The sequence below is a fragment of the Melospiza melodia genome, chromosome 4 (genome assembly GCF_035770615.1).
Source record: "Melospiza melodia melodia isolate bMelMel2 chromosome 4, bMelMel2.pri, whole genome shotgun sequence".
Lineage (NCBI taxonomy): Eukaryota > Metazoa > Chordata > Aves > Passeriformes > Passerellidae > Melospiza > Melospiza melodia.
Window position 1 is genome coordinate 21,839,975 of NC_086197.1, and position 20,618 is coordinate 21,860,592.

The window sequence follows — 20,618 nt, forward strand, 5'->3', positions numbered from 1 at the left end:
TTTTTGTGTTCACTGTTTTGCTCTGTTTCAGGCAGAAAAGGAAACAAAGGTACCAAAATACTCCAAGGAAGACTGTTCCTTTGGTATTTCCGACCCAGCTGGAAGCAGGATGTACTGGAATTCTTACAAGGGAAAAAAAAAAAAAAGAAAAATAAAAAAGAGAAGGAAGGAGCCTGTTCCACTGAAATATCCAGTCTGATTCTCAGATGAAAGGTATGGGCAATATAAGAAAGAAAGCAATCTGCCCAACAGTCCTTGAAAAAAGGGTTGCTTAAGTGCATGAATGGTGACATATATATATTCAAAAACCTCCCTTTTAATACTCTGCTATATCTAACTTCCCCTTGTTTTCATAGTAGGGATATCGTTAAGATAATAACACTTGTATATAGCTTTTTTTTATGTATATAGAGTTCTCAGGAATTAAGGCAGAATAAGCATAAAATTACATGTATTCACATTAACTATAACTAGAGAGAATTTAAAGGAGAAATGTTTAATAGCAAGAAGAACCAAGAGAAAGTTTATCAAAATCCATAAATTAAAGGCACATTCATTCTGAAATGTATCCAAGAGAAACAGTGACTGTCAGCAAGCCAAGTGCTTTCAAGATCTCCAATAATTTCAATCTTCTATTTAGCCAACGCTCATTAAAACTTTAAAATACCACAACTGAAGACGCTACACTGAAGAGGACAAAAGATAAAGGAAGCAGACAAGGTACAGATTCCTAAATCTGAGATCCAGAAATTATTTTCAAATTTAAATGCTTTGTTTGCTCACCATGCAAAAAACCCCAACATTTTTGAAGGCACAAAAACGTGCCTCGTAACTCTGTGGCGCAAATCCTGCATGTGCAGGTTCAAGGATGATAAAAAGCTTTATTTAATAAGCTGTACAATTAAACTCTCCTTCAGTGCAGGAAAGTCTCAAGCCAAACTGAGACCATCAGTCAAGAAAATTAATGTCAAGAGTGAAGAGCCAAGAAAAAGATATGTGGATAGTGATGATAGTCAAATACTTTATCTGGGGAGGAAAATGCTATTCCATTATACACCTATCTGCTCATTCAGAGATAAAACACTCTAAAAACTGTATGGAGATGTTTCTCTGTCACAAGACAAATGCAGGAAAATGTCTGTGTCTTCTCTGCTGTCAGTAAAATAATTTCACCTATATATTTTCATTAGTTACTCATAAATTCTTTTTCTTGTGATAGAAGATGTTCTGTATCAGAGGCTTGCTCAGCATTTAGATCTGATCTCTGAAAGTTCAGTTTCAGTGAAACTTGAAATGAGCATTGAACTGGCATCTCTTGTGCATCTCTAGTATCAGGAACACCATTGAGTAAAGTGGATACTTTTCAATTTCTCAATATGTGCCAACACAGTTCATCACAGCAGCAATCAATACAATCAGCCACAAACAGGGACTGGCTACTGTCAGCCTCCCAGTATAAAAAGAGATTTGAGAGAACTCAAAACTGTTGGTGAAACATAAACTGACAAATGGACAGGAATTAAGCAAAATTCCCAGGCTGGATTCATCACTGAGTTACCACCAGTGTGTGTCCTGCCTGAAACAAACAGGCACAGTTGAAGAGGAGCAGAAAAAATTGTTCCTTCTTCCCAGAACTGCTGGGATGACTCCATCAAGACAGACAGCTGGGGAGCTGGAGGGAGCCTCCACGACCTGTGTTCCATTTCTACCCAAGTCTCTCATTGCTCAGGTTTATAACTTGACTGTCTCTCATAACTGAAATATTCAATTTACTTGAGAGAAACAATGAAATAACACAGTGATGACTACAGACCTATCAAAGCATGCAGCCAGCTGTCTTAAACACCTGATATGACTCTAAAACTACTACCAGAGCCTTGCAATCCACAATGTCAGGTTACCTTTTCTGTGGTGTTTGTATTATTGGTTGTATTCTGGAAGCCCTGGACAATGCCAGAAATGCAGAGTGGCCCAGCAAAGCCCAGCAGGTCGGCCAGGTAGCGGAAGGTGCTGCTGAGCAGGATTGGCCGTCCAAAAGCGCTGTACATGGCCAACCAAATGGAGGGACTCCGGTTGGGGTGGTCCTCCACCTTTTTCTGGAAACACAAACAGGTACGCAGTGAAATAAGAGAAACCTCCCAGGCTTTATATGGCATCATTCCTGTCTGGATGCCCAAAAGGTTCCTGAAAGGTGGTTTAGACCAGGTGAGGCAGCAAATTTGCTGCAATTATCGACAGATTTCCAACATTCTTCACAGCAATTTCCAATTCTGCCTCCCCTTGGTAACAGCGGTTTCTCACCTCTATATCCCACCACTTTCCTCAACCTGTGAACACAGGAATGCAAGCAAGGATTATCATCCTGGCAGGCAGCCATTGTCCCTTGTCACATGTGTGCTCAGGGAAAGGTCTGGCCTTTCAGCCTTTTGCTCACATGGGTAATCCTGGTTTCACAAGCTGTAAAGGCTTCTGATTGCAGAAAAAATACATGACAATTACAAAAATATCGTTTAATTTGATTTATCTGGATTTTTTCCCATCTGTTTTATGCATTCCATGATGACACACTTCAACCAATAACTGTGCTGAAAAAATGAAAGCAGCAGACCAGGATGGGAGGGAAGATTAAATCAACCAAGGGTCCTTTCCAGCCTTCAGATCTGTGAATTTACACAGTATCACAGCTCTTGGCTAAAACACCAACCAGCAGATGTGGTTTTGTGTAATCAGAAGAGTTCTGATATCCCCGAGGTCCTTTCAGTTTAACAAAGGAAGAGTTTTACTGACCAGAGCTGTGCTCTGCAGCATGCTTCTTTGCACTTCAGGCAGCAGCTTTTGACACTTTACACAAGCATCTGTCATTTCTCAAGTAGCACAGATGCCTGCAAGCTGCAAGCCAATCCAAGCTCTCTTGAGCATTCACAGAGACATTTTAAGCACGACCAAGCAACAACCACCCCCTGCCCCAACAAGTCCACCAAAGAAAAAGCAAATGTGCCTGTACCCTGCCTGGCTGTCTCATGTCTTTTTTTCCCCCCTCTTTTCTCAGTTTTTCCCTTTTATGCCATTTCCACAGTGAGATGGATTATATGCATGGTGCCAAAAATGTGCAGGTTTATCAGGTGGCTGCCAGAGACTGGGCCAGGCTAGTGCCAAGGAGCTTAGGAAGGAGAAATAAGCATCATGGGGTCAAATTAGAGCTACCATTTCAGAAAGGGGTGAGAAGGAAACTGCTTCCCCTGAGGAGGGAAAGAGCACAAGGGCCTCCTGTGAGTTGCCCTGAATCTGTGGCCTAATGGGTTTTGAGTTTCAGTGCCCTAAAAGGATTCATCACGATCTTCAAATAAATGATTAATAACTTTAACAGCTTGGGAGCAGCTAAGCTAATTTATTAGATAAATGGCTGCCATCTTTTGGGAAAAAAAGTTTATATTGGTCTGGGCATTCAATTAATAGTAAATCTGTTAAATAGCAATGGTTAATCTTTATTTCTCTAACAATTTCATAGCCATTTTCACTGTTACTGCAATTCACACATTGGCCATCACTATATGAAATCTGTTTCCTTTTCATTGGAAAAAATGTTATTAAATTATCCAATTTATTGCAAAACACTGGCTTTTCTTCTTTTTTTTAAATCAGGAATTTGTATTAGCTGAAGCATGTAATAGGAAGAGGGGAGAAAGACCTTTCTCTAATAATTCCTTCTCCAGAATGGTCCTTGAATGTTACAGGCTTGCATAGAATGTTGTGGTGTTTATTAACCAGTCTGGGATGCTGTTCTCAGCTGTGCCACTTGATTTGGTTTTCCTTGTCTTTGTCAACTTCCTTTCAAATTCCTGTAATTTTCTCTACCTTGGACACTCCACAGTTGGAATAAAGGGCAGTGAGAGAGTACTTTATGATAAATCAAGTCACCTGTAAGGTGTGCCTCAGTAAATACGGAAATCTGACTGTTCCCATCATTCTGGAGCTGGCAGTATAAGCCTAGTGCTGAAGGGCAATGCCCTGTCCCTGTGATTGATAGTTAACACAATTTCATTCCTCCTTTTCTTGGCCCTAATAGCTAAGAGCCATAGTGGCACATGAATAGCAGACATAGGAAACTAATGGTCCTTGAGTTTAAAAATTGATTATTCTATTAAATGCCCAAAAGAAAAGTTTTCTATTGCCCATCACGACAAATTATACAGCATTCAGGCTAGTGGGGTAAACCAAATGTAATATCAATGTGCTAAATCTATTTTTGGATATGTGATATATGATGCACTGATATGTGGTGTGAAACATTTAGCCTGCTTCAATAGAAACTGAAACAAAAGCCAAGCAACAGTTCTGGAGGTTCACTTTTTTTTTTTGGGGGGGGGGGGGGGCAGGGGCAAGGGATGTAAATGGAATGATGTGAGAATTGATACTATTATTTCCATTTTCATAGCATGAAGAAGAGATAGCAAGACAATGTCATGTGAGCTATCTCAAAGGCACTTCACAATACAGAGTATTCAAGGTCGTGTTCAGCATCTTTCATTAAGGTATGAGAAGAAGAGTTTGGGAAGGAACAGGAGTTTTTTCTCTGCAGGGCTATGGAGCACAGCTGAGATCTGAAGGCACAGGCTGGGGTAACCCCACTTAATCCAGAGGGGGCTGTGGGGCTCCCCTCACCAGCAGGAGATTAGTGTAAAATACACACTTGGAGCAGAGGCAGTGGCATATCACCTCCTCCAGACTGCAGACCACACTCCAGTCTGAAGAATTTTCCTAATTCTGTGGCTGTTTTCTGGCCCACCCAGGCACAAGCCAGTGCAATTCTCCACAGGAATGAACTGCAGTGAGTCCCACTGCCTGGCTCCATGGATTTGCTTTAGCCATTTGGTTTACTTTAACTTTATCTACAAAATACCAGTTTACTTCAGGGTTGCAGCCTGTTTTAGAATAGTAGCACAAATGTGGTAGAGGCTGTGGTAATCTCAAGGCCTTAAACAACTACAAAACACAAAATACCTGATGTAAGGCAGCATCAGAAATGTAAGTGTGACTGCATATGGAACATTTATGCGTCTATATGTGCATGATATGCACTGAGGGAAGCTACACGCCGAAAGTTTGTGCTCATGCACAAGAGAAATGCACATTTACCTTGCCTTTTGGCATCTGAACTGCGTTTTTGTGCAGGCACAGACAGTACCTGCAGATGTGAATGAGCTACAGACAAATGCTGGCACCCAGCTGTCGTGCCTGTCAAGAATGGCACAGACTCAGGTCCTTGGGCCACATAGGTTCATATCTCTCTTTTGCCTCTTTAAGGGTTTAGGCACCTTAAGAAGCTGGTCTAAGGGATGCACCTCTCCTAGGCTGCTGTGTAAAGCTCAGCTCCAAAAACTCAGTAGCTTTCTGCCTAAAGCAGCAGGATATTGATCTCTGGTCTCTGTAATCCTCAACTGCAGAAGGAAAAAGAAGCAACCTCTATCTATTAAGGTATAAACATTTGTACTAATAATTGTTTCATCTCAGAAGGCACAGAAAGGAGCCTGCAGCTGCATTAGCTGCTGGGAGCAAAGAGCTGCCTAAATGCATCCAGAAGTTTCCCTGGAAAATCCTGTCCTACCCAGAGAGTTTTCCCAACCATGCTTTCTGTACTGGGTCTGGCTCAGATGGAGTTAATTTCCTTCATCACAGCCTGTATGGTTCTGTGTCTGGGACTGGTGACTAAATCACTGCTAAGACACCAGTGTTTTGGCTATTCTTGATGTGTGGTTTTGTCTATTTTTCTGTCTGAAAAAAAAAAGGTGAAAATGAGTGTTTCCAGCTGAAACTATGGACAGAATGTCTTACAGTTTCAAAAGTAGCTAAGATTTAAACAAATCTTTGACTGTTAAAATCTAGCAAGTGATCAGTCTGTTGTGGTTTTAGTTTCCAGTTGCACTCAGTTTGGCAACTCTCTCCTGCTATAAATTCACTTAAAACCAAACAGTAACTATTGGATTGGAACTTCCTACGCCAATGTTTCACCTTGGAACAAACAGTCCTAAGTTAAAAATTCCTAAAATGAGGATTTGATGAAAGCTGAAGAAATTCAAAGTGACACTTTGGCTTTCTAAAGCTGAACAGTGACATGGACACCTGTTATTACCTTTTGCTCCTCATAGGCTTCTTTGAGACAGACGTAATTTGTCAGTGCTCTCATTGCAATTGGCAGCTTCCCAATGGCCTTCAGGTCCACAGGTTTCTTGTGAGCAGAAATAATGAGAGTGTTCATCCACCAATAGGTTGCCTTTGAGAGCAAATTCACAAATGGCTGCAGGAACCTCACCCCCAGATCCTGCAGATCCTCTGGAGGCTTTACTTTCTGAGGGTTCATGAAAAACACATACCTCTGCAAAGGAGAAAACAGACAAACACAGGCTCAGAAATTATCTTAATGATAGTAATTTTTTAGTAAAAACTATGTGTAAGACAACCACAGTCTCAAATTTACTTTTAAAGGTAACTATATGTGGAATTTGTATGTAAATAGGAGCATTTCCATTTTGACAGATAACTGGCAAACTATTGAGCAACACTGGACGAGGATACTGTTCTGAACCCTATCAGTACCACCTATCTCAAGCTGAAAAACAGTAAAAATTAAATACTTGGAAATAATTTTATTTTAAATTATCATGGGTAAGAACTTATGCTAACCTAAAGATTCACTACATAAACAGTTCGTTAGCACTAACACAGCACATATTTTACAGATTGCACCCACCTATACCCTCCTCATGTGCACAAATATGCATCTAGCTACACAAATATGTGTGCACTTTGTGAGGATAGATGCACACAGGCACACACACACACCAAGCCCAGGGGATATGTCAAGGACATACATTTTTAAGAGATTTAAATCACCACTGATATCCACAGAATTAACCAAACCTTTATGGCTAAGCTAAACTTGGGCCTAAAATTGACACAAGCCAGAATTCCTGGGACTAAGGAGCCATCTTCACCTCCATGATGCCACTGATATTTTTCTAGATCCTGAGGAAGAAGGCACATACCCTGACTCGGATGACATTAATCTCCACAGCCATCAGCAGCCCATAGAGGATGACCATGATTCCAGTGATGCAGAAACGCAGCTGAGAAAAGGGCACCCCGTCCTGGCAGTATCTGACAAGCTTGATGGTTTTGGTGACAAAGGCCATTATCCAGTAAAGGAACAGGGCTGTAAAATAGGTGCATGTGCACAATTTAAAAATAAATTAATAAATAAGTGTAACTACAGCATTTTAGCTTCCATGGCTTGATAAGGTGCACCATATCAAGTGATCCTCTCTGTCACCAGTCACTGTTTTCTTTCCTGGGCCACAATCCTTCAAAGAGATCCACAATGGCAGATCTTCACACAGGTACAAAACTCCACTGAAGAGGACTTAATCTGAAGGGGAACTTTGTTCTTATAGTGAAGGAAAAGGCACACAACTTGACAAAAGTCATATTGCCTCTTAGAAAAAGCAGGATGCATCCCAGTGAGAATATGGAAATGAGCTCATTTGGAAAAAGGGTTTATGGATTTTAGTGTTAGCCTGCATCCTGGCTGGTATCTGTCAGGGCCTTGTTCAGGTGGTTGAGTTACAGGCAATTTGTACTACGTACTTGTATGGAACATTATTCTGTCACATCTGGTCTGACCATCTCCTAACTGACAGAGCAGATGGGATAATCTTGGAATCAGCTGCAAAATATGTTGAGAAAGAGCAGCATCTGCACAGGAGTTTGTGGTCAGATCATTATTCAAAGTGGCCTTTTGAAACAGCCCTTTTGAATGCAGACAAGTTTTTCCTCAAAATTATCAACCATGTTAAAAAATACCCAAAAGCTCCTAATAGAAATGACACAGGCATGCAAGGCTTTCTCTTTTGGAATAATTTTAAAACTAGTTTTCAATGTGTACCTTATGAAAGGTGCAATAACTCCTATGATACTACCATATCTGCAAGAGCAGAGAGTTATTCCTCTCTGTTTTAATATTCTCACACATTCCACCATCCTCCTCGACCTACACAAGCTGAGTTTGGCTAAAATGCTGGGATTTGTAAGAGGACATAAATATCAAACCTAGACTTACCCAGCAGTAACTTTGGAAAGTTGGATGTTTCAATATTATGGTAATAGACTATGGATACAGTGGCAGCCACAAATCCCATTATAGCTGGTAGAAAGAGATGCAGGTGGCGAGATTTCATTTGTCTGAAAATAAAAACAATATAAACTAGTGAATTTAATGCCTTTTTTTCACAATTGTGTGAAACCATAAGTGTTTTGCTAATCTATTGAAGAGGACAAACACGAATTTCTAGAGACAAAAATATTTTTGTCCTCATGAGTGCTTAACTTTGACCAGTATTTTCTTGCTATAATAGCTTGAGAGAAGAATAAATGTTAACAACGGCTTCACCTTCATCCCATTAAAACCTGGATAGTTCATGAAAGGATTCTATGAACTTTCTGGGGTAAAACCTCCTCATGCCTTACTAGCCAGCTCATCAGACATTAACATTGTACATTAACAAATGCAATTAGCATGGTTATCCACCAAACTCTGCCACTTACGTGTCGGAAACAATCCCCTCTGCTATTTCACACACGTGCACGAACAGCAGGGTGAACGTCAGGATCCACCGCAGGTTGTGCCCAGGGAAGTGCAGCCAGGTGTTGTGGTGAATCTGCACTTTGGAGCTCTGGCTTCCCCAGCCTGGGAAATGAGAGCAAGGAAAGAGAAAGCAAGTCAGTGACTGATCTGCTTATGAATTTTCTGGGCCACACTTACATGCAATCCATACAAACCCCCTACAGGCTGAGACACTGTGGGTGTTGTTACGAAAAAGATGACCCAGGAGTGTCTCAGTTGCCCCATAATTTAAATAAAACCCGGAAGACAATGAGACAACGTTTTTTTCCAAATTACAATCAAAGAAAAGTCCTTCCTGGCCAAGAAAAATGATAAGAAAACAACAACAAAAGAAACAACCCAAGTGGCACCCTCATACAACAGGGACCGACAAGAGCTGAAGTGACGGCATTCTCACACCTTTCACAGTCACAGAAAGAGCGGGAAAAATTTCCAACTGATATAAAAGTTGCATCCTCAAATGTGGCCTCAAAGAGATGCATTTACTTGAAACAAGTGACATTTATTATCTGTTTCAGGCCTGGTTGGGAGTACAGTCTGAGTGGAGGCTGAACAGTGATTTTACAGCTTCTCTCCCTCAGGTGCAGCCCAGGCCTCTCCATTGCTGGCCCCTCAGAGCTCCCAACACAGCTCCAGAACTCAAATTAACCAACAGATTCAACTTCAAGCCTATTTCCCCATCATCACCTCAGATGTCAGCTGCCCTTTCCAGGCAAGATCCTCTCTGTGGCCAGCAACCCAGCAAGAGGTGGGGCACAGAGCATCTGCGGGAGGGGACAAGGTCTGACCCCAGGCTGGCCTCTGGTGTGGGGACCCTCGGCCTCCGTCTCTTCCCGCACAGGTACGGGGCTGTCCTGACTCAGTGGGCCCAAAAGTCCCTCTTACTGTAAAGCAAAACCTGGAATTCCCTGACAGGCTTCCCAAAGCCTGTAGCGAATCCCAACAACAGCACATTTTGGGGAAGTAAAGAAACCAAACAAAAGGAAACAAAACTAATTCAGTTTAAAACCCAGGATGTGCTTTTGCTACACTAGGATGCAGTGCCTAATTGTGCTTGGAGGCTCACCAGGTGACTCAGAACACATAAACCAAAACCTAAGTGTATTCATTCTTGGAAACTGTCAGCATTTCACCATTTCATCCTTGGTTAAGACACAAAATTCTTCAAGAACAAATTATTCTCTCTTCTCCATAGCTATCTCAAGCATTTTCTGTAGTTCTCTAAGACTTTCCTAATCTATTGCAAGACTTTCCTAATCTCAAGCACTTTCTAAGTTCTCTAAGACTTTCCTAATCTAATGTGGTTTTCTTTGACCTTGCTCCTGTCTTTGTCTCTCTCAAGATGCTTTTTATTTTTTCTTTGCCCACACATCTGCACAAACACAGCTTATCACCAAATTTCTGGTTTGGAGTCAGTCTATACCATGGACTCCAGTTGGCTTTTAATGCTCTGTTCAACAGTTTGTCCTGATAATTAGCATAAAAATAGAAAACAAAGAATTGCATACTTACATAAATAGCACACAATTTAAAATACTATATTGTTTCCTAATATTGTTATGAAATAGAGGGAATGTTCAGTGGCTGCAATACTATTTCAAAAAGAAATGGCTAATATCTCTAAAACAATTGAAGCAGCACTTAATGTTAGAGTGTTCTAAAATATTATCTTTGCCCTCAGACCTTGCATTGTACTTTCATCAAACACTACTGCACAAAGCCCTGTGCTTCAAGCAGGACCTGCATCTCACCTCAAAGAAAGAGCCAGCACTGAGGTAAAAAATCCAGCACTGTTGGAGAGAGTTTCCATAACCCTGGGGTTTCTTTCTAGTCTTTATAATTTGTTAGAATTTGTTTCTTATTCTCTTGCTTAATTATTTAATTAGTTTTAGTCACTGAATCAGGTCACAGTTAGGTACAGAGTGTTTTAGCCCACAGGTTCCTGTAGCATTTTATTCAACTGCTTTGGAGTCTTTTTGCATGATGAAAGCCCTTAAATATTATGTCCAAATACCGTCTCAAATTCAAATCTTCCTTGTGGAAGAAATGCATTACTGTGCATCTACACATGCAACACCAGGAAAGTAACATGGAAGAGCTGACATGGCATTTCTCATGCAGTTGTCAGGAGAATATTTATTTTCACTAATACTTTTGATGGTTATTCAAGTCTTGTAATCTCCTATGATCAGTTAGAATGCCACTGTTTGACCTCTGTGGAAAAGTATTAAATTGTATTTATTTCACCACTGCAAATTAACTGGGATAAAAAGACAACTGTAGAAAAAACTATCATTAGAGTACCACCTTAGATGGGTTTTTTTACAAGACTATGTGAGTTGAGCCCCTCCACTATCCTACATTCCTCAAGAGAAATTTATCATTTTTATTTTTTATTTCTGTTGGGGAAAAAATCTCTATTGCTCTACTTTTGTTTACAAATGTTAGCAAAGAAGCAATTGTTCTTTATTAAATATTTCCTACACCTGTCCTAGCATTAGATCCAATGTGAACATCTTGGATATTCTCCGTAATGCAGGTAACTTCAAGGAAATTCACACCCACTGCCCTAAGTCTTCTAATATCTAATAAAAACAAAGGTTGCAAGTTGCCAATTTCAAATCTGAAGAAAACTTCTGCAGAGAGAAGTTTCACAGCAAATTTGGACCTGATCTTTCTGGTTCTCATACATCTGTTCATGCTGATTAGTTCAGATTTATATCTAAAATTCCCACATTTCAGCGGGTTGGCCTCACATCCTCTGGGTGAAGCCATTCTTCCTCTTCTTTTTTCAGAATTCATAAATACAAAGCATCCAATAGTTCCACCGAGCCCGTGCAAACATGACTGAGTCTAATCACATGCTCGAGTGTTTGTGGGATGGCAGAGCTCCATGGAATAACTCACCAATGAACAAAATTGGAAAGGTGATAAACAGCAGGAAGACATGAGGGACCAAGTTGAGGGCATCCACAAAGCAGACATTCCTGAGGACACCAGCACTGATGTTGTAGGCTGAGGCATTGTCGTTACCACAAAAAGCGAGTCTCATCTCTTCTGGAGGGTCTGGCTACTACAGAAATGAGAGAGATGTTGACTACCAAGAGTGCCAGCATTCCCTTTGGCTAAAGACAAAATAAATATAATAAAGAGAAAAGGAAGGAGCACACTGAACAACCCATAGAGAATAACACAATTGTATTTTGAAAATTACTTTGGGCCTTGTCAAATACAAGTACATTAGAAGGCTGTGTTTATATGACATTAGTATTGTTTATATTTTTATAATATGGTTTATATTTAGCTGCATTCATTATTTAAGTGCTATTTTTAAATACATTATGCTATAACTTCTAGTGCTCACTATAGGCACAAACACTATGCTTCAATAGCTCTGTGAGAATATAAAGAAAGTAGAAGATTTGAAAAATAAGTATTTGCATTTCTCATAACAAAACCCAAGTGGACATAAGTGGACCTGTGTGTTGCTGTTTCTTTGGTGAGCCAAGACTCTCTGTGCAATATCTCCAACAATCTGTTGCTCCGCATTCCCAGTGCAAGCTCTGAACCTTTGCCATTTGTGATCTGGCAGCTTTGCACTCACTAATATTTTCTATTCCTTCGTTGTCACATAGAACAATGGCCACACACAGGAGACATTACAGAAAAATGACAAACTCTTAACCAAAGTAAGTGGTACTGAAGATTGCCTATACAGTAAATCAGCATTTATGTTTGATCCTGAAAACCCTCAAACATGTGCTTAGACTCATCCCAGCAGTCTCTGACTTCCATGACTTCTAGTGAGATTATCTTTGTACACCATGATAAACTCCTGTGTTCATGCTTGCAGAGCGTGGGCCATAGAGTGACCCAGAGTTATGGCCAGGTTCTGGCTTAAATCAACCTGTGCATCATTTATTATTTCAGTCTTCTGTACAAGAAGATGAAACAGACTGCAAACAAAGCCTTTCCTTGCTCATTTCTTTGCCTGAGACTTACATAGAGCAACACAGTTCTGTAGAGTAAGTTGTGGAAACTCATTTATCCACACCCTTTCTCAAATTTTACATGCTAAAATAGAAGGAATGCATTTAATTTAGCAAAGCACCTGTCTGCAAGAACGTTGGTATTAATAGGTTTTGAGAATCAGAACAAGATAGGGATGCAGAAAATGTATAAATGCAGTTTAAAAACAAAAAAAAAAAGTTGAATAGGGAGAAAAATATTTCCTTCTTTCCTCATATAGTTATTAGTTCTGTAAGTTGTTTAAACAAGGTAATCATAACAAGGTAAGCATAAACTACACAGGTAGTCCCTTAGAGACAGAACAAACATACAGATCTTCACAAAAATATAGAATTCAAATAAGCATTTTAAACCTCTGCTAAACCCCCTGTTAGCTTTTAAGCAAGTTCTTTTTGGATCTGAAAATCACAACCCATATCAAAACCCATCAAAGAAGAGGACTTTCTTTGAAAGGACTGCGATAAATGCACTCCCTTTCCCAAATATATCTGTTGTTTATGGCTGAGATTTACCAGAAGTTAAGCATAACTCGCATTCAGGTACTCACTGTGAGGCAAAAGCTGAGGGTCAACTGACTCAAACTTCAGTAACCACCATCTGCTAACAGTCCATGCGCTGTAACACAATTTGATGGAGATTTTGGCCCATTCTCTATTTTATTTTTATACTAAAATACATTCAAAAATGCATGAGGCTAGTAACGAAAAATAAACATTCAATTAATGTGGGATCTGTCTGAATATATCAAGGAGTTATTAGCAAAACAAATAAGGAACTTTTTAAAAAAATCTACACAGAGGTTGTTTGGGTTTAATTTGTGAAAGCTTGACATGTCTTCTTCAAGGGAAACATAATGATAATGGTAATCTCTTGAAAATCAGAAGTGCTGTTTCCTCATTTTTATCGAAGGTCAGAAGTCCAAGGGAGTTCTGCTGGGAATTTTCCTCCCTTTCCCACAAGGATGACTCTCTTCTGAGGCAGCATAAGATGCTGTTGTGGTCTAGTGGTTGGAGTGGTACTGAAAGGCAGGAGAATCCTGGGTTCAGATGACCACTGAATCATTTACTCCCTGTGTAGCTTTTGGCTTCTAGTCAAAAATCAATCTGGGAGAAAGGATGAAAACCACATCTAAGGGAAGCTAAGGGAACTGTTGGTTTTTTCCCATTTTTCTGGAAATGAAATAGAGGTGACAAATATTCAAGTGAAAGACTATTAACTGCACGAAGAGTGTTTTCTCTTAACTGGAGACCACCATCAGTTTGCAGAGGTTTCCTATCACACCTCAGACAACAGTTGCTAAAAGCCCTCATGCCAGATGCACCTTTGAAGAATCACATTTGAATCTTCACAAGAATGCGTGCTGGGCCTAGTCCTGTGATGGAGTATCACAAACAGTATAGTATGGAGTATCCAGTAACATTCTTAAAACCAATTGTCTTTTGCACATTGCTAGGACTGAGGTCCTATTAATTAATACTGATATCTACAGACAGTGTGCATCATACTGGTGGTCTTTTTCAAGAGAAGGTAAGGGCAGTCTATTCACAATACTTCTGTTCATTTCTAAAAAAGAGAAGTAGAATTTAATTGCCTTCTCCTAAAAAGAGAGAGAAAATCAAGCCTAGGTTGGTTAGTTTGCAAAACTTCCCAGAAAATAAAAAAGATTACATGGCAAATGAAATGAGATAGGGCAATTGACACTAAATTCCTAAGCTTTTTTATCAGAAAACCTCATAATGAATCAGTTTATCCAGTGACCATATTCATTAAACTTCCACAGGCTTAAAATCTATGAAAATATTCTGATCAGTGTGGTGCTGTTGTGCTGCCCCAATGTAGCTTTGGCCTCATAAAATGCCAAATTATAAAATGTACAACTTCCCTGTTTAACAGCACTCAGCTCAGGACACACATCCAGTACAGTCTGGCACTGATAGGGAATGGAGGAGATAAGAACTGTGGAAGCATTAATAGTCCAGTGAGCCTTCCTTCCTCCCTTCCCTCCTTTCTTCCACCCATTTTTCCATTTCCACTGTGCTGGGAATGAGCTGTGGCTGGAAGTGGAGGATTCATATTCTGCATCTGTTGGCATGTCCCACATTTCATAACACCTGCTGCTGGCAGTTCTCTGGATCTTCAAGAATGGTGTATGAAAACACCCTGCACTACCTTAAAGCTCTGAGAAATAATGTCATCTCCAGTGTGCCTTGTGGAGGGACAGGAACCACTCCATCCTTCCCTTCCCATCCATTTCTGGTTCAGAAGGCAGATCCCACACACCCTCCACAGTTTTGTTACTCAAACCGCCGGACCTTGCTCTGTTTTTTGGAAAACTTAGATACAGAGGAGACTCTGGAGGTGGAGACATGCACAGAACCATCACCCCCTGGAATAAATCATGTAGTGTAGCTCCTGCCTCTTGGCTCAAGTTTCCTAGATAAGGAAAATATACTGGATGAAGTTTTGCTGATATCAAAGGGAGGATGTTTTGCATTTACAGTCAATGCCCTTTGCTTTGAAGCTGAAATTAGCCATTGCTTTCTGCAGCATCAGGGCATGCCTCCAGAAGCTCATTTCCATTAGCCTCAAAGTTTAACAAGCTGAGTTCTTCTCCAAAGAAGGACAGAAAGAAAGCCCCTAAGGCAGAAGAACAAATCTTTGATTTCTCTAGACAGTACAGGGTATTTTTCAACAATGCTTTTGCAGTTCCACTAAAAATAACAAGAGTTGGACCATGACAAGTTTTCAGATGCAATCTCTCATCCAAGAAAACAGTGCAGCCCTCAGTCTTTTTCAAATAAAAATCTGATAATATAATGGCAAAATTTCTTGCGCCCACGCTCAGATCCCATGGTTGGAAAGTACAGTGTAGCTACAGAAGGACACATTTTTAGGGCTGCAAACAGATTAAGCTTCAGGCTAATTAAAGAGTCAAAGTTGCACCTTTAAACAGCATTTCAGTATTGCAATTTAAAGAGATTCTAAGAATTTTAAAGAGTTTTAAAAGGCCTCAGCTACACTGACTTTTAATGAGCCCTAGTTTTGAAAGCTTCCACTCATAAAACTGAGCCTGGAAATTAAGACAGTTTGAAGATCTTGTTTGCAGTTACCCAGTGAAAGAGAGAAAAGGTACCATGCCCCTCTTTCTCTACAACCGTAAGATTTCATGAAATGAAATGAAAATGTGAAAATTAAGAATAATAAATTTAAAACAAAAAAACAAACCACAAAATAAAGCCAAACCATGAAGAATTGAAGAATTGCAGTTGTGCTTACTGTTGTAACTCACTGAAAACTGTAGCAGGAAAGGAAGATGGAACACTTCTATGACTGACCACTGATTGAATTTGGTTCCCTCAATAAAAATTAAACTATTAAAGTATTCTTTCTTTGGCTTTTACTCTACTAGTAAGAAAATGCTGGGCTTCAGTCAGAACTACATCTGTAGAGAGGGAAAAAGAGGTATCTTGCCCATGTGAGGAAGTGCTGTTTGTTTCTCTCCACACTGAGCTTTATGCAAGTACATAACTAAATACACTGAATACTTATTCTGTAGTTTCCATCAAAAAAATGACAGAATGTTAATCACACAGAACAGCAAAACTTTTAATGCTGAAGATCTTTGAATTAGGCCTAAGCAAATGAGAATACAGAGCTCACTCAAGTTTTCCCACCTTGTGGTCAAAGGTGATTTTCTCCTTCACAAAGATGAGGAGGCAGACTTTTTAGGCCACAGTACGTATGTGGGGAGAGATCAAAGAGGTAAAACTGGGCTGCAGAGCCACAGGAGGAGAAATTTGAAGAGATTTCTGTTGTAACAGGGATGGAAGAGATTAAAGCCTTTAATGCTCCAACTCAATGCATTCCAGAGCAGCAGCTGCCCTCCTACACCTGCCAGGACCCTTCCTTGGGAATACTGGAAACAGCACTGCCTGGAAGGGTACACAGGTGAATTAAGTAGCAAAGCCAGATGGGTTTATCACCTTCTGCAATCTGCCTGCCTTGCTGTGGGCTCACAGTCCAGCAGAGAGCCACACAAGCATAGTTCAGCCTCACAATCAACAGTCCTAGTCAATGTGGTGCTGTTCCCAAGACAAGAAGCCCTGTTCACATCAAGCTCAGCATCACAGCTGAACTGTTGCAGTTGTCCTAATTTAATTCCAAAGCTGGCTCATGCAGGACTGTCTCAAGGACATAAACACAGGAGAAATGTCCAGCAGCCTCTCAGCAAAACTTTATCTGTGGGGCCCAAAGGAAGGGAGAGGCACTGGAAAACAAAGGCCTCTTCCTCTCATATGCATTGACCTTTCTCTAAGCTCATGCTCAGGTTGGAACCTTTGGAGTTGAAAGCTTCTCTACAGGAAGATGGCTTTGACTGGCCAACAGCAATGTCTGAACAAAATGGGAGCACTCTAACTGCCACATTGAAAACAGAAATTGTGTAACCTAAAAGTGAATACTCTGGAGAAAAGAGATGAAGGGTTAGAAAGTTATTTTGAAATTTGTTGGTCATCTGCAGTTATCGAACCACTACTTCTCATCAGGTAGCAGCAGCCATTCAGAATAACTGTTGAGGGGCTCATAAACTAATTTAAAAAGACAATGTTATTCATAGTCATTGCAAAAAATGGCTTTCCCAGAGAAAGTGTCACTTGCTTTTGAATACAGTAGGCCAACAAGTTATGCTGGGGCAACTGCAGCAATGTGGGTACATCACAGTTTGCTTCACTGCTAATTACAGCAGGAATGTTACACTTTATTATAATATTGCCAAGCATACTAAGTTTAATCTATCATTTCAGACATGGAAATGTAGTAATGGGACAAAGATCATCTGATAACAAGCATGTGCCATCTGAGGTTACCAGCTACATTCAGCAACCCAGCAGGAGTACCAAGTGCCAGGTAATTTTTTGTTTTAACACTTGTAGGCTGAAAGGCCTTCGTCTTTCTAAGTTACTGTAAAATTACTCACTTTAACTTCTGTCTTTATGAACTCTACAACTCATCAGAGATTCTCAGAGGTGGTTTTTCCTTCTCCCTTTGAGAATGGCCTGAGCAGAATAGTCAATATGAGCTAAACCCATCAGCCAAACTTCACAGAGGAGGGGAAAGAACAATTAGGAGGATGGGCCCATGTTGGTACCAGTGGAAGGTAAATTTCAGCTCTCCTTTACATCATTTGGGAATCTGATTCCCTGTTGGTTTACTTTAATGAGGATGAGAACTATCTAAACAGCAGTTCACCCTTCAATGAAATAGCTAAAAAACCCCTCATGTCCTTTAAGCATTTAAATTTTTATGCTAGGGTCCCGGCTACTGGCAAGTTAAGACTTCCTGGTTTTAGGCTAAGGTGGACAGATACAGTCATAAGAGAATAAACAGAAAACAGAACAAAAGTGATTCATGAACAAATATTCACTGTGAAGAGGAGAGAAGTTTTGGGAAGAAAGAAAATAGGTCAAAGTCGTAAACATGGAAATGACAAAACACTGAACCTAAACACTCACAAATCTCATTTTAACAAGCATAAATGGGGATTCTCAGGGCACTAAGCCAGTTCATGAGATATATTTTCCATAAGCAATTCTGAAGAAGACAATTGGAAAATGGTAGATAATCTAAATTTCCATTAAAATTATGAGAACATCCTCACCAAGTGCAAAACTATAAGATTCCTAATTAAAGACAATTTAAGTACCTTAAGGGTCTTTTAAAGTGGACTTAAAAATCTTCATATTCAAGAGTTTGATCTTACCTGAATTATCACTCTGATCGTCATGCTCTGCAAGGTACTTATGACTACAAAAAAATGAGTATAAGTACACTCCTCAGGTGGAGCTTGTTTGGGGGAATAAGAATATTTTGAAAACATTTATTGCAGTAGTTCTGTTGTCCATACTTAAAAAAAAAATATATAAATTGATAGTTGCACTTCCTAATATATCTGTTTACAGAGCATACTTGTGTCTCAGTTCAGATCAAATTTCATTTTGGTTGTAGATAAAATGTGGATTATATGCCCATATATACATATAAACATGTATGTATATACATATGTGTATGCATATAGGTGCAGGGTGAAGAAAATACTCAGAGTTTTACAAAAGTACTTAGTTCTTATCTTCTGGATAAATCACAAAAATAAAATTTGTCTTTCCTTCTGGAATTTCCCACAGTAAATTTTAACTAAGGACAAATGAATCATTTATAGCTTTGAATGGAAGGCCTAACTCTGAGGTTTTCCACAGATTTTAGGTTAGTGCTCTGAACATTTTTCCTTTCTAGGTTGAACCCTTCTAGTTTGCTCTTCTTACCTTTCTAAAAGCACTCTAACTCAGTGCTGCTGAGCTAACGGCAGAAAGCACTGTCCCTTTAAAATCTATTTTATCAAAAACGACCCAATACAAAATACAATTTTCTTTTTATTCCTTATTTAAGCTGTGACCACCTATGCTCCACAGACCCCTCTTCCTTGCTAAGCGCTGTCCCAGCTCCCCTGGGCCTCAGGATGATGAGTTACCTCTGGTGCTTGTCAGCATTCGCAGCGCTAACTGCCGTGTGCCACAGCCTGATCCAAACGGTGCTGAAGTCAATGCAAAGAATCTCATTGACTTCGGGAGCCTTCTGGATCAGGCTCCAAACACAGGGAAAATCACAACGGCAGTGCTGCTAAACAGGCTATTGGCACTGCAAAGCATTTCACACAAACATCTGCAGTGGTCTCACACATCTAAATACATCGCTTTTTTTCTTTTTCTTTCTTTTTTGGAAAGCTTCTCCACACAATGCAATCCCTAACACCAGCGTGCTACGCTGCCTGCTGTAAAACCTTCGACTTCACATTGCCAAGACAGGACAGTTTAAAAAAAGAAACATAACCCTGTGAACAGCAGCAAAGAAAACATCAGCAGGAGGGGACGGTAAAGAGAGAACGCCTGCGAATGAAAAAGGAAAAAGAGATTGGAGTTGTAATCCCAGGAAAGAACGAGGAGCAGCCCTGTCCCACAGATATAAAGGGAAGGAGGAGGAGGAGGTGGTGGTTAGTGGGAGATAATGGGGGGAGGGTCATCGCATGCCCCGTTTGGTTGCTGAATGTTAGATCAAACTCTGCAGCTTACCTTTGTAAACACAACCCCAAAATACAACCCAAAGTGTCACTCGGTTGTGCTATGTGATCAATATCATCCCGATGGCAGGATTTTCCTCCACTTAGTGAAGCCGCTCCAAGCCCTGGAGTGGATTATTTTTAGGCTGGTGATGGGAAGATCAGCTGCTGCCTCCTATCGAGTTTCCAAAGTGCACAAACTCTTCTTGCCTTTCTCATACGCTGAAGGGGGCAGGAAACTGGGAAGAGACAGGCAAGCAAAAAGCACCAATTTTTCGCCTCCTGAAGCTACAGTCCCCTGGGATTTCTTCTGCTTGCTTTTATTTTCATTTTTCCCTCTCTGGAGCAGTAAGATTCCAAGAAGCTGCATTGCAGCACATGGACTACTGGCAGATGGCTATTCTGAAGTAATTGATTTAGACAAGGTAGTCTAACTTTTGGCAGGCTTGCAGAAATTCAGCTTTTGATTTCTATGTAATTAATCTTGGATAATTTGAATTTGACAACATAGTTTTGCATGTCTTCCACTGTATTAAGCAGAAAAGTCTACTCAGTTATTTTACTTTACTCACTTACCTAAGTCCCTCCAGCTCTTCTGCTTAAAATTCTGACCAAATCTCGCTTTTTGATCCACAGGTCTGCTTCTTGTAAAATGCCTTTTTAAATACTTGAAATAAAATTTCAAACTAATTCGATGCTCATACCAGGAATATAGTTTTCAACACAATAGCCCTTATTTACATGGGATAATATTTTTTAGTTGCAAGATCCATTATATATGTTTACTTAGAGGTGAAGAAATCC

At 40.1% G+C, this 20,618-nt stretch overlaps 1 protein-coding gene across 9 annotated transcripts in view; it reads right to left on the bottom strand.

Annotated features, from left to right (window-relative positions):
• Positions 1 to 20,036, bottom strand: part of ABCC9 (ATP binding cassette subfamily C member 9) — a 70,976-nt gene extending 50,940 nt beyond the window's left edge. For 6 of the 9 annotated variants that reach the window (XM_063154230.1, XM_063154224.1, XM_063154233.1 and 3 more), the window contains exons 1-8: positions 19,828 to 20,036; positions 13,254 to 13,321; positions 11,585 to 11,750; positions 8,599 to 8,740; positions 8,114 to 8,235; positions 7,044 to 7,210; positions 6,131 to 6,373; positions 1,902 to 2,096 (exon numbers count right to left, since the gene is read on the bottom strand). In XM_063154230.1, the coding sequence (XP_063010300.1) occupies positions 1,902 to 2,096; positions 6,131 to 6,373; positions 7,044 to 7,210; positions 8,114 to 8,235; positions 8,599 to 8,740; positions 11,585 to 11,729 (1,014 nt within the window). In that variant the 5' untranslated portion in view covers positions 11,730 to 11,750; positions 13,254 to 13,321; positions 19,828 to 20,036. The remainder of the gene's footprint in view (positions 1 to 1,901; positions 2,097 to 6,130; positions 6,374 to 7,043; positions 7,211 to 8,113; positions 8,236 to 8,598; positions 8,741 to 11,584; positions 11,751 to 13,253; positions 13,322 to 19,827) is intronic. The other 3 variants (XM_063154227.1, XM_063154232.1, XM_063154226.1) reach the window with 3 other exon arrangements.
• Positions 20,037 to 20,618: the final 582 nt, after the last annotated feature.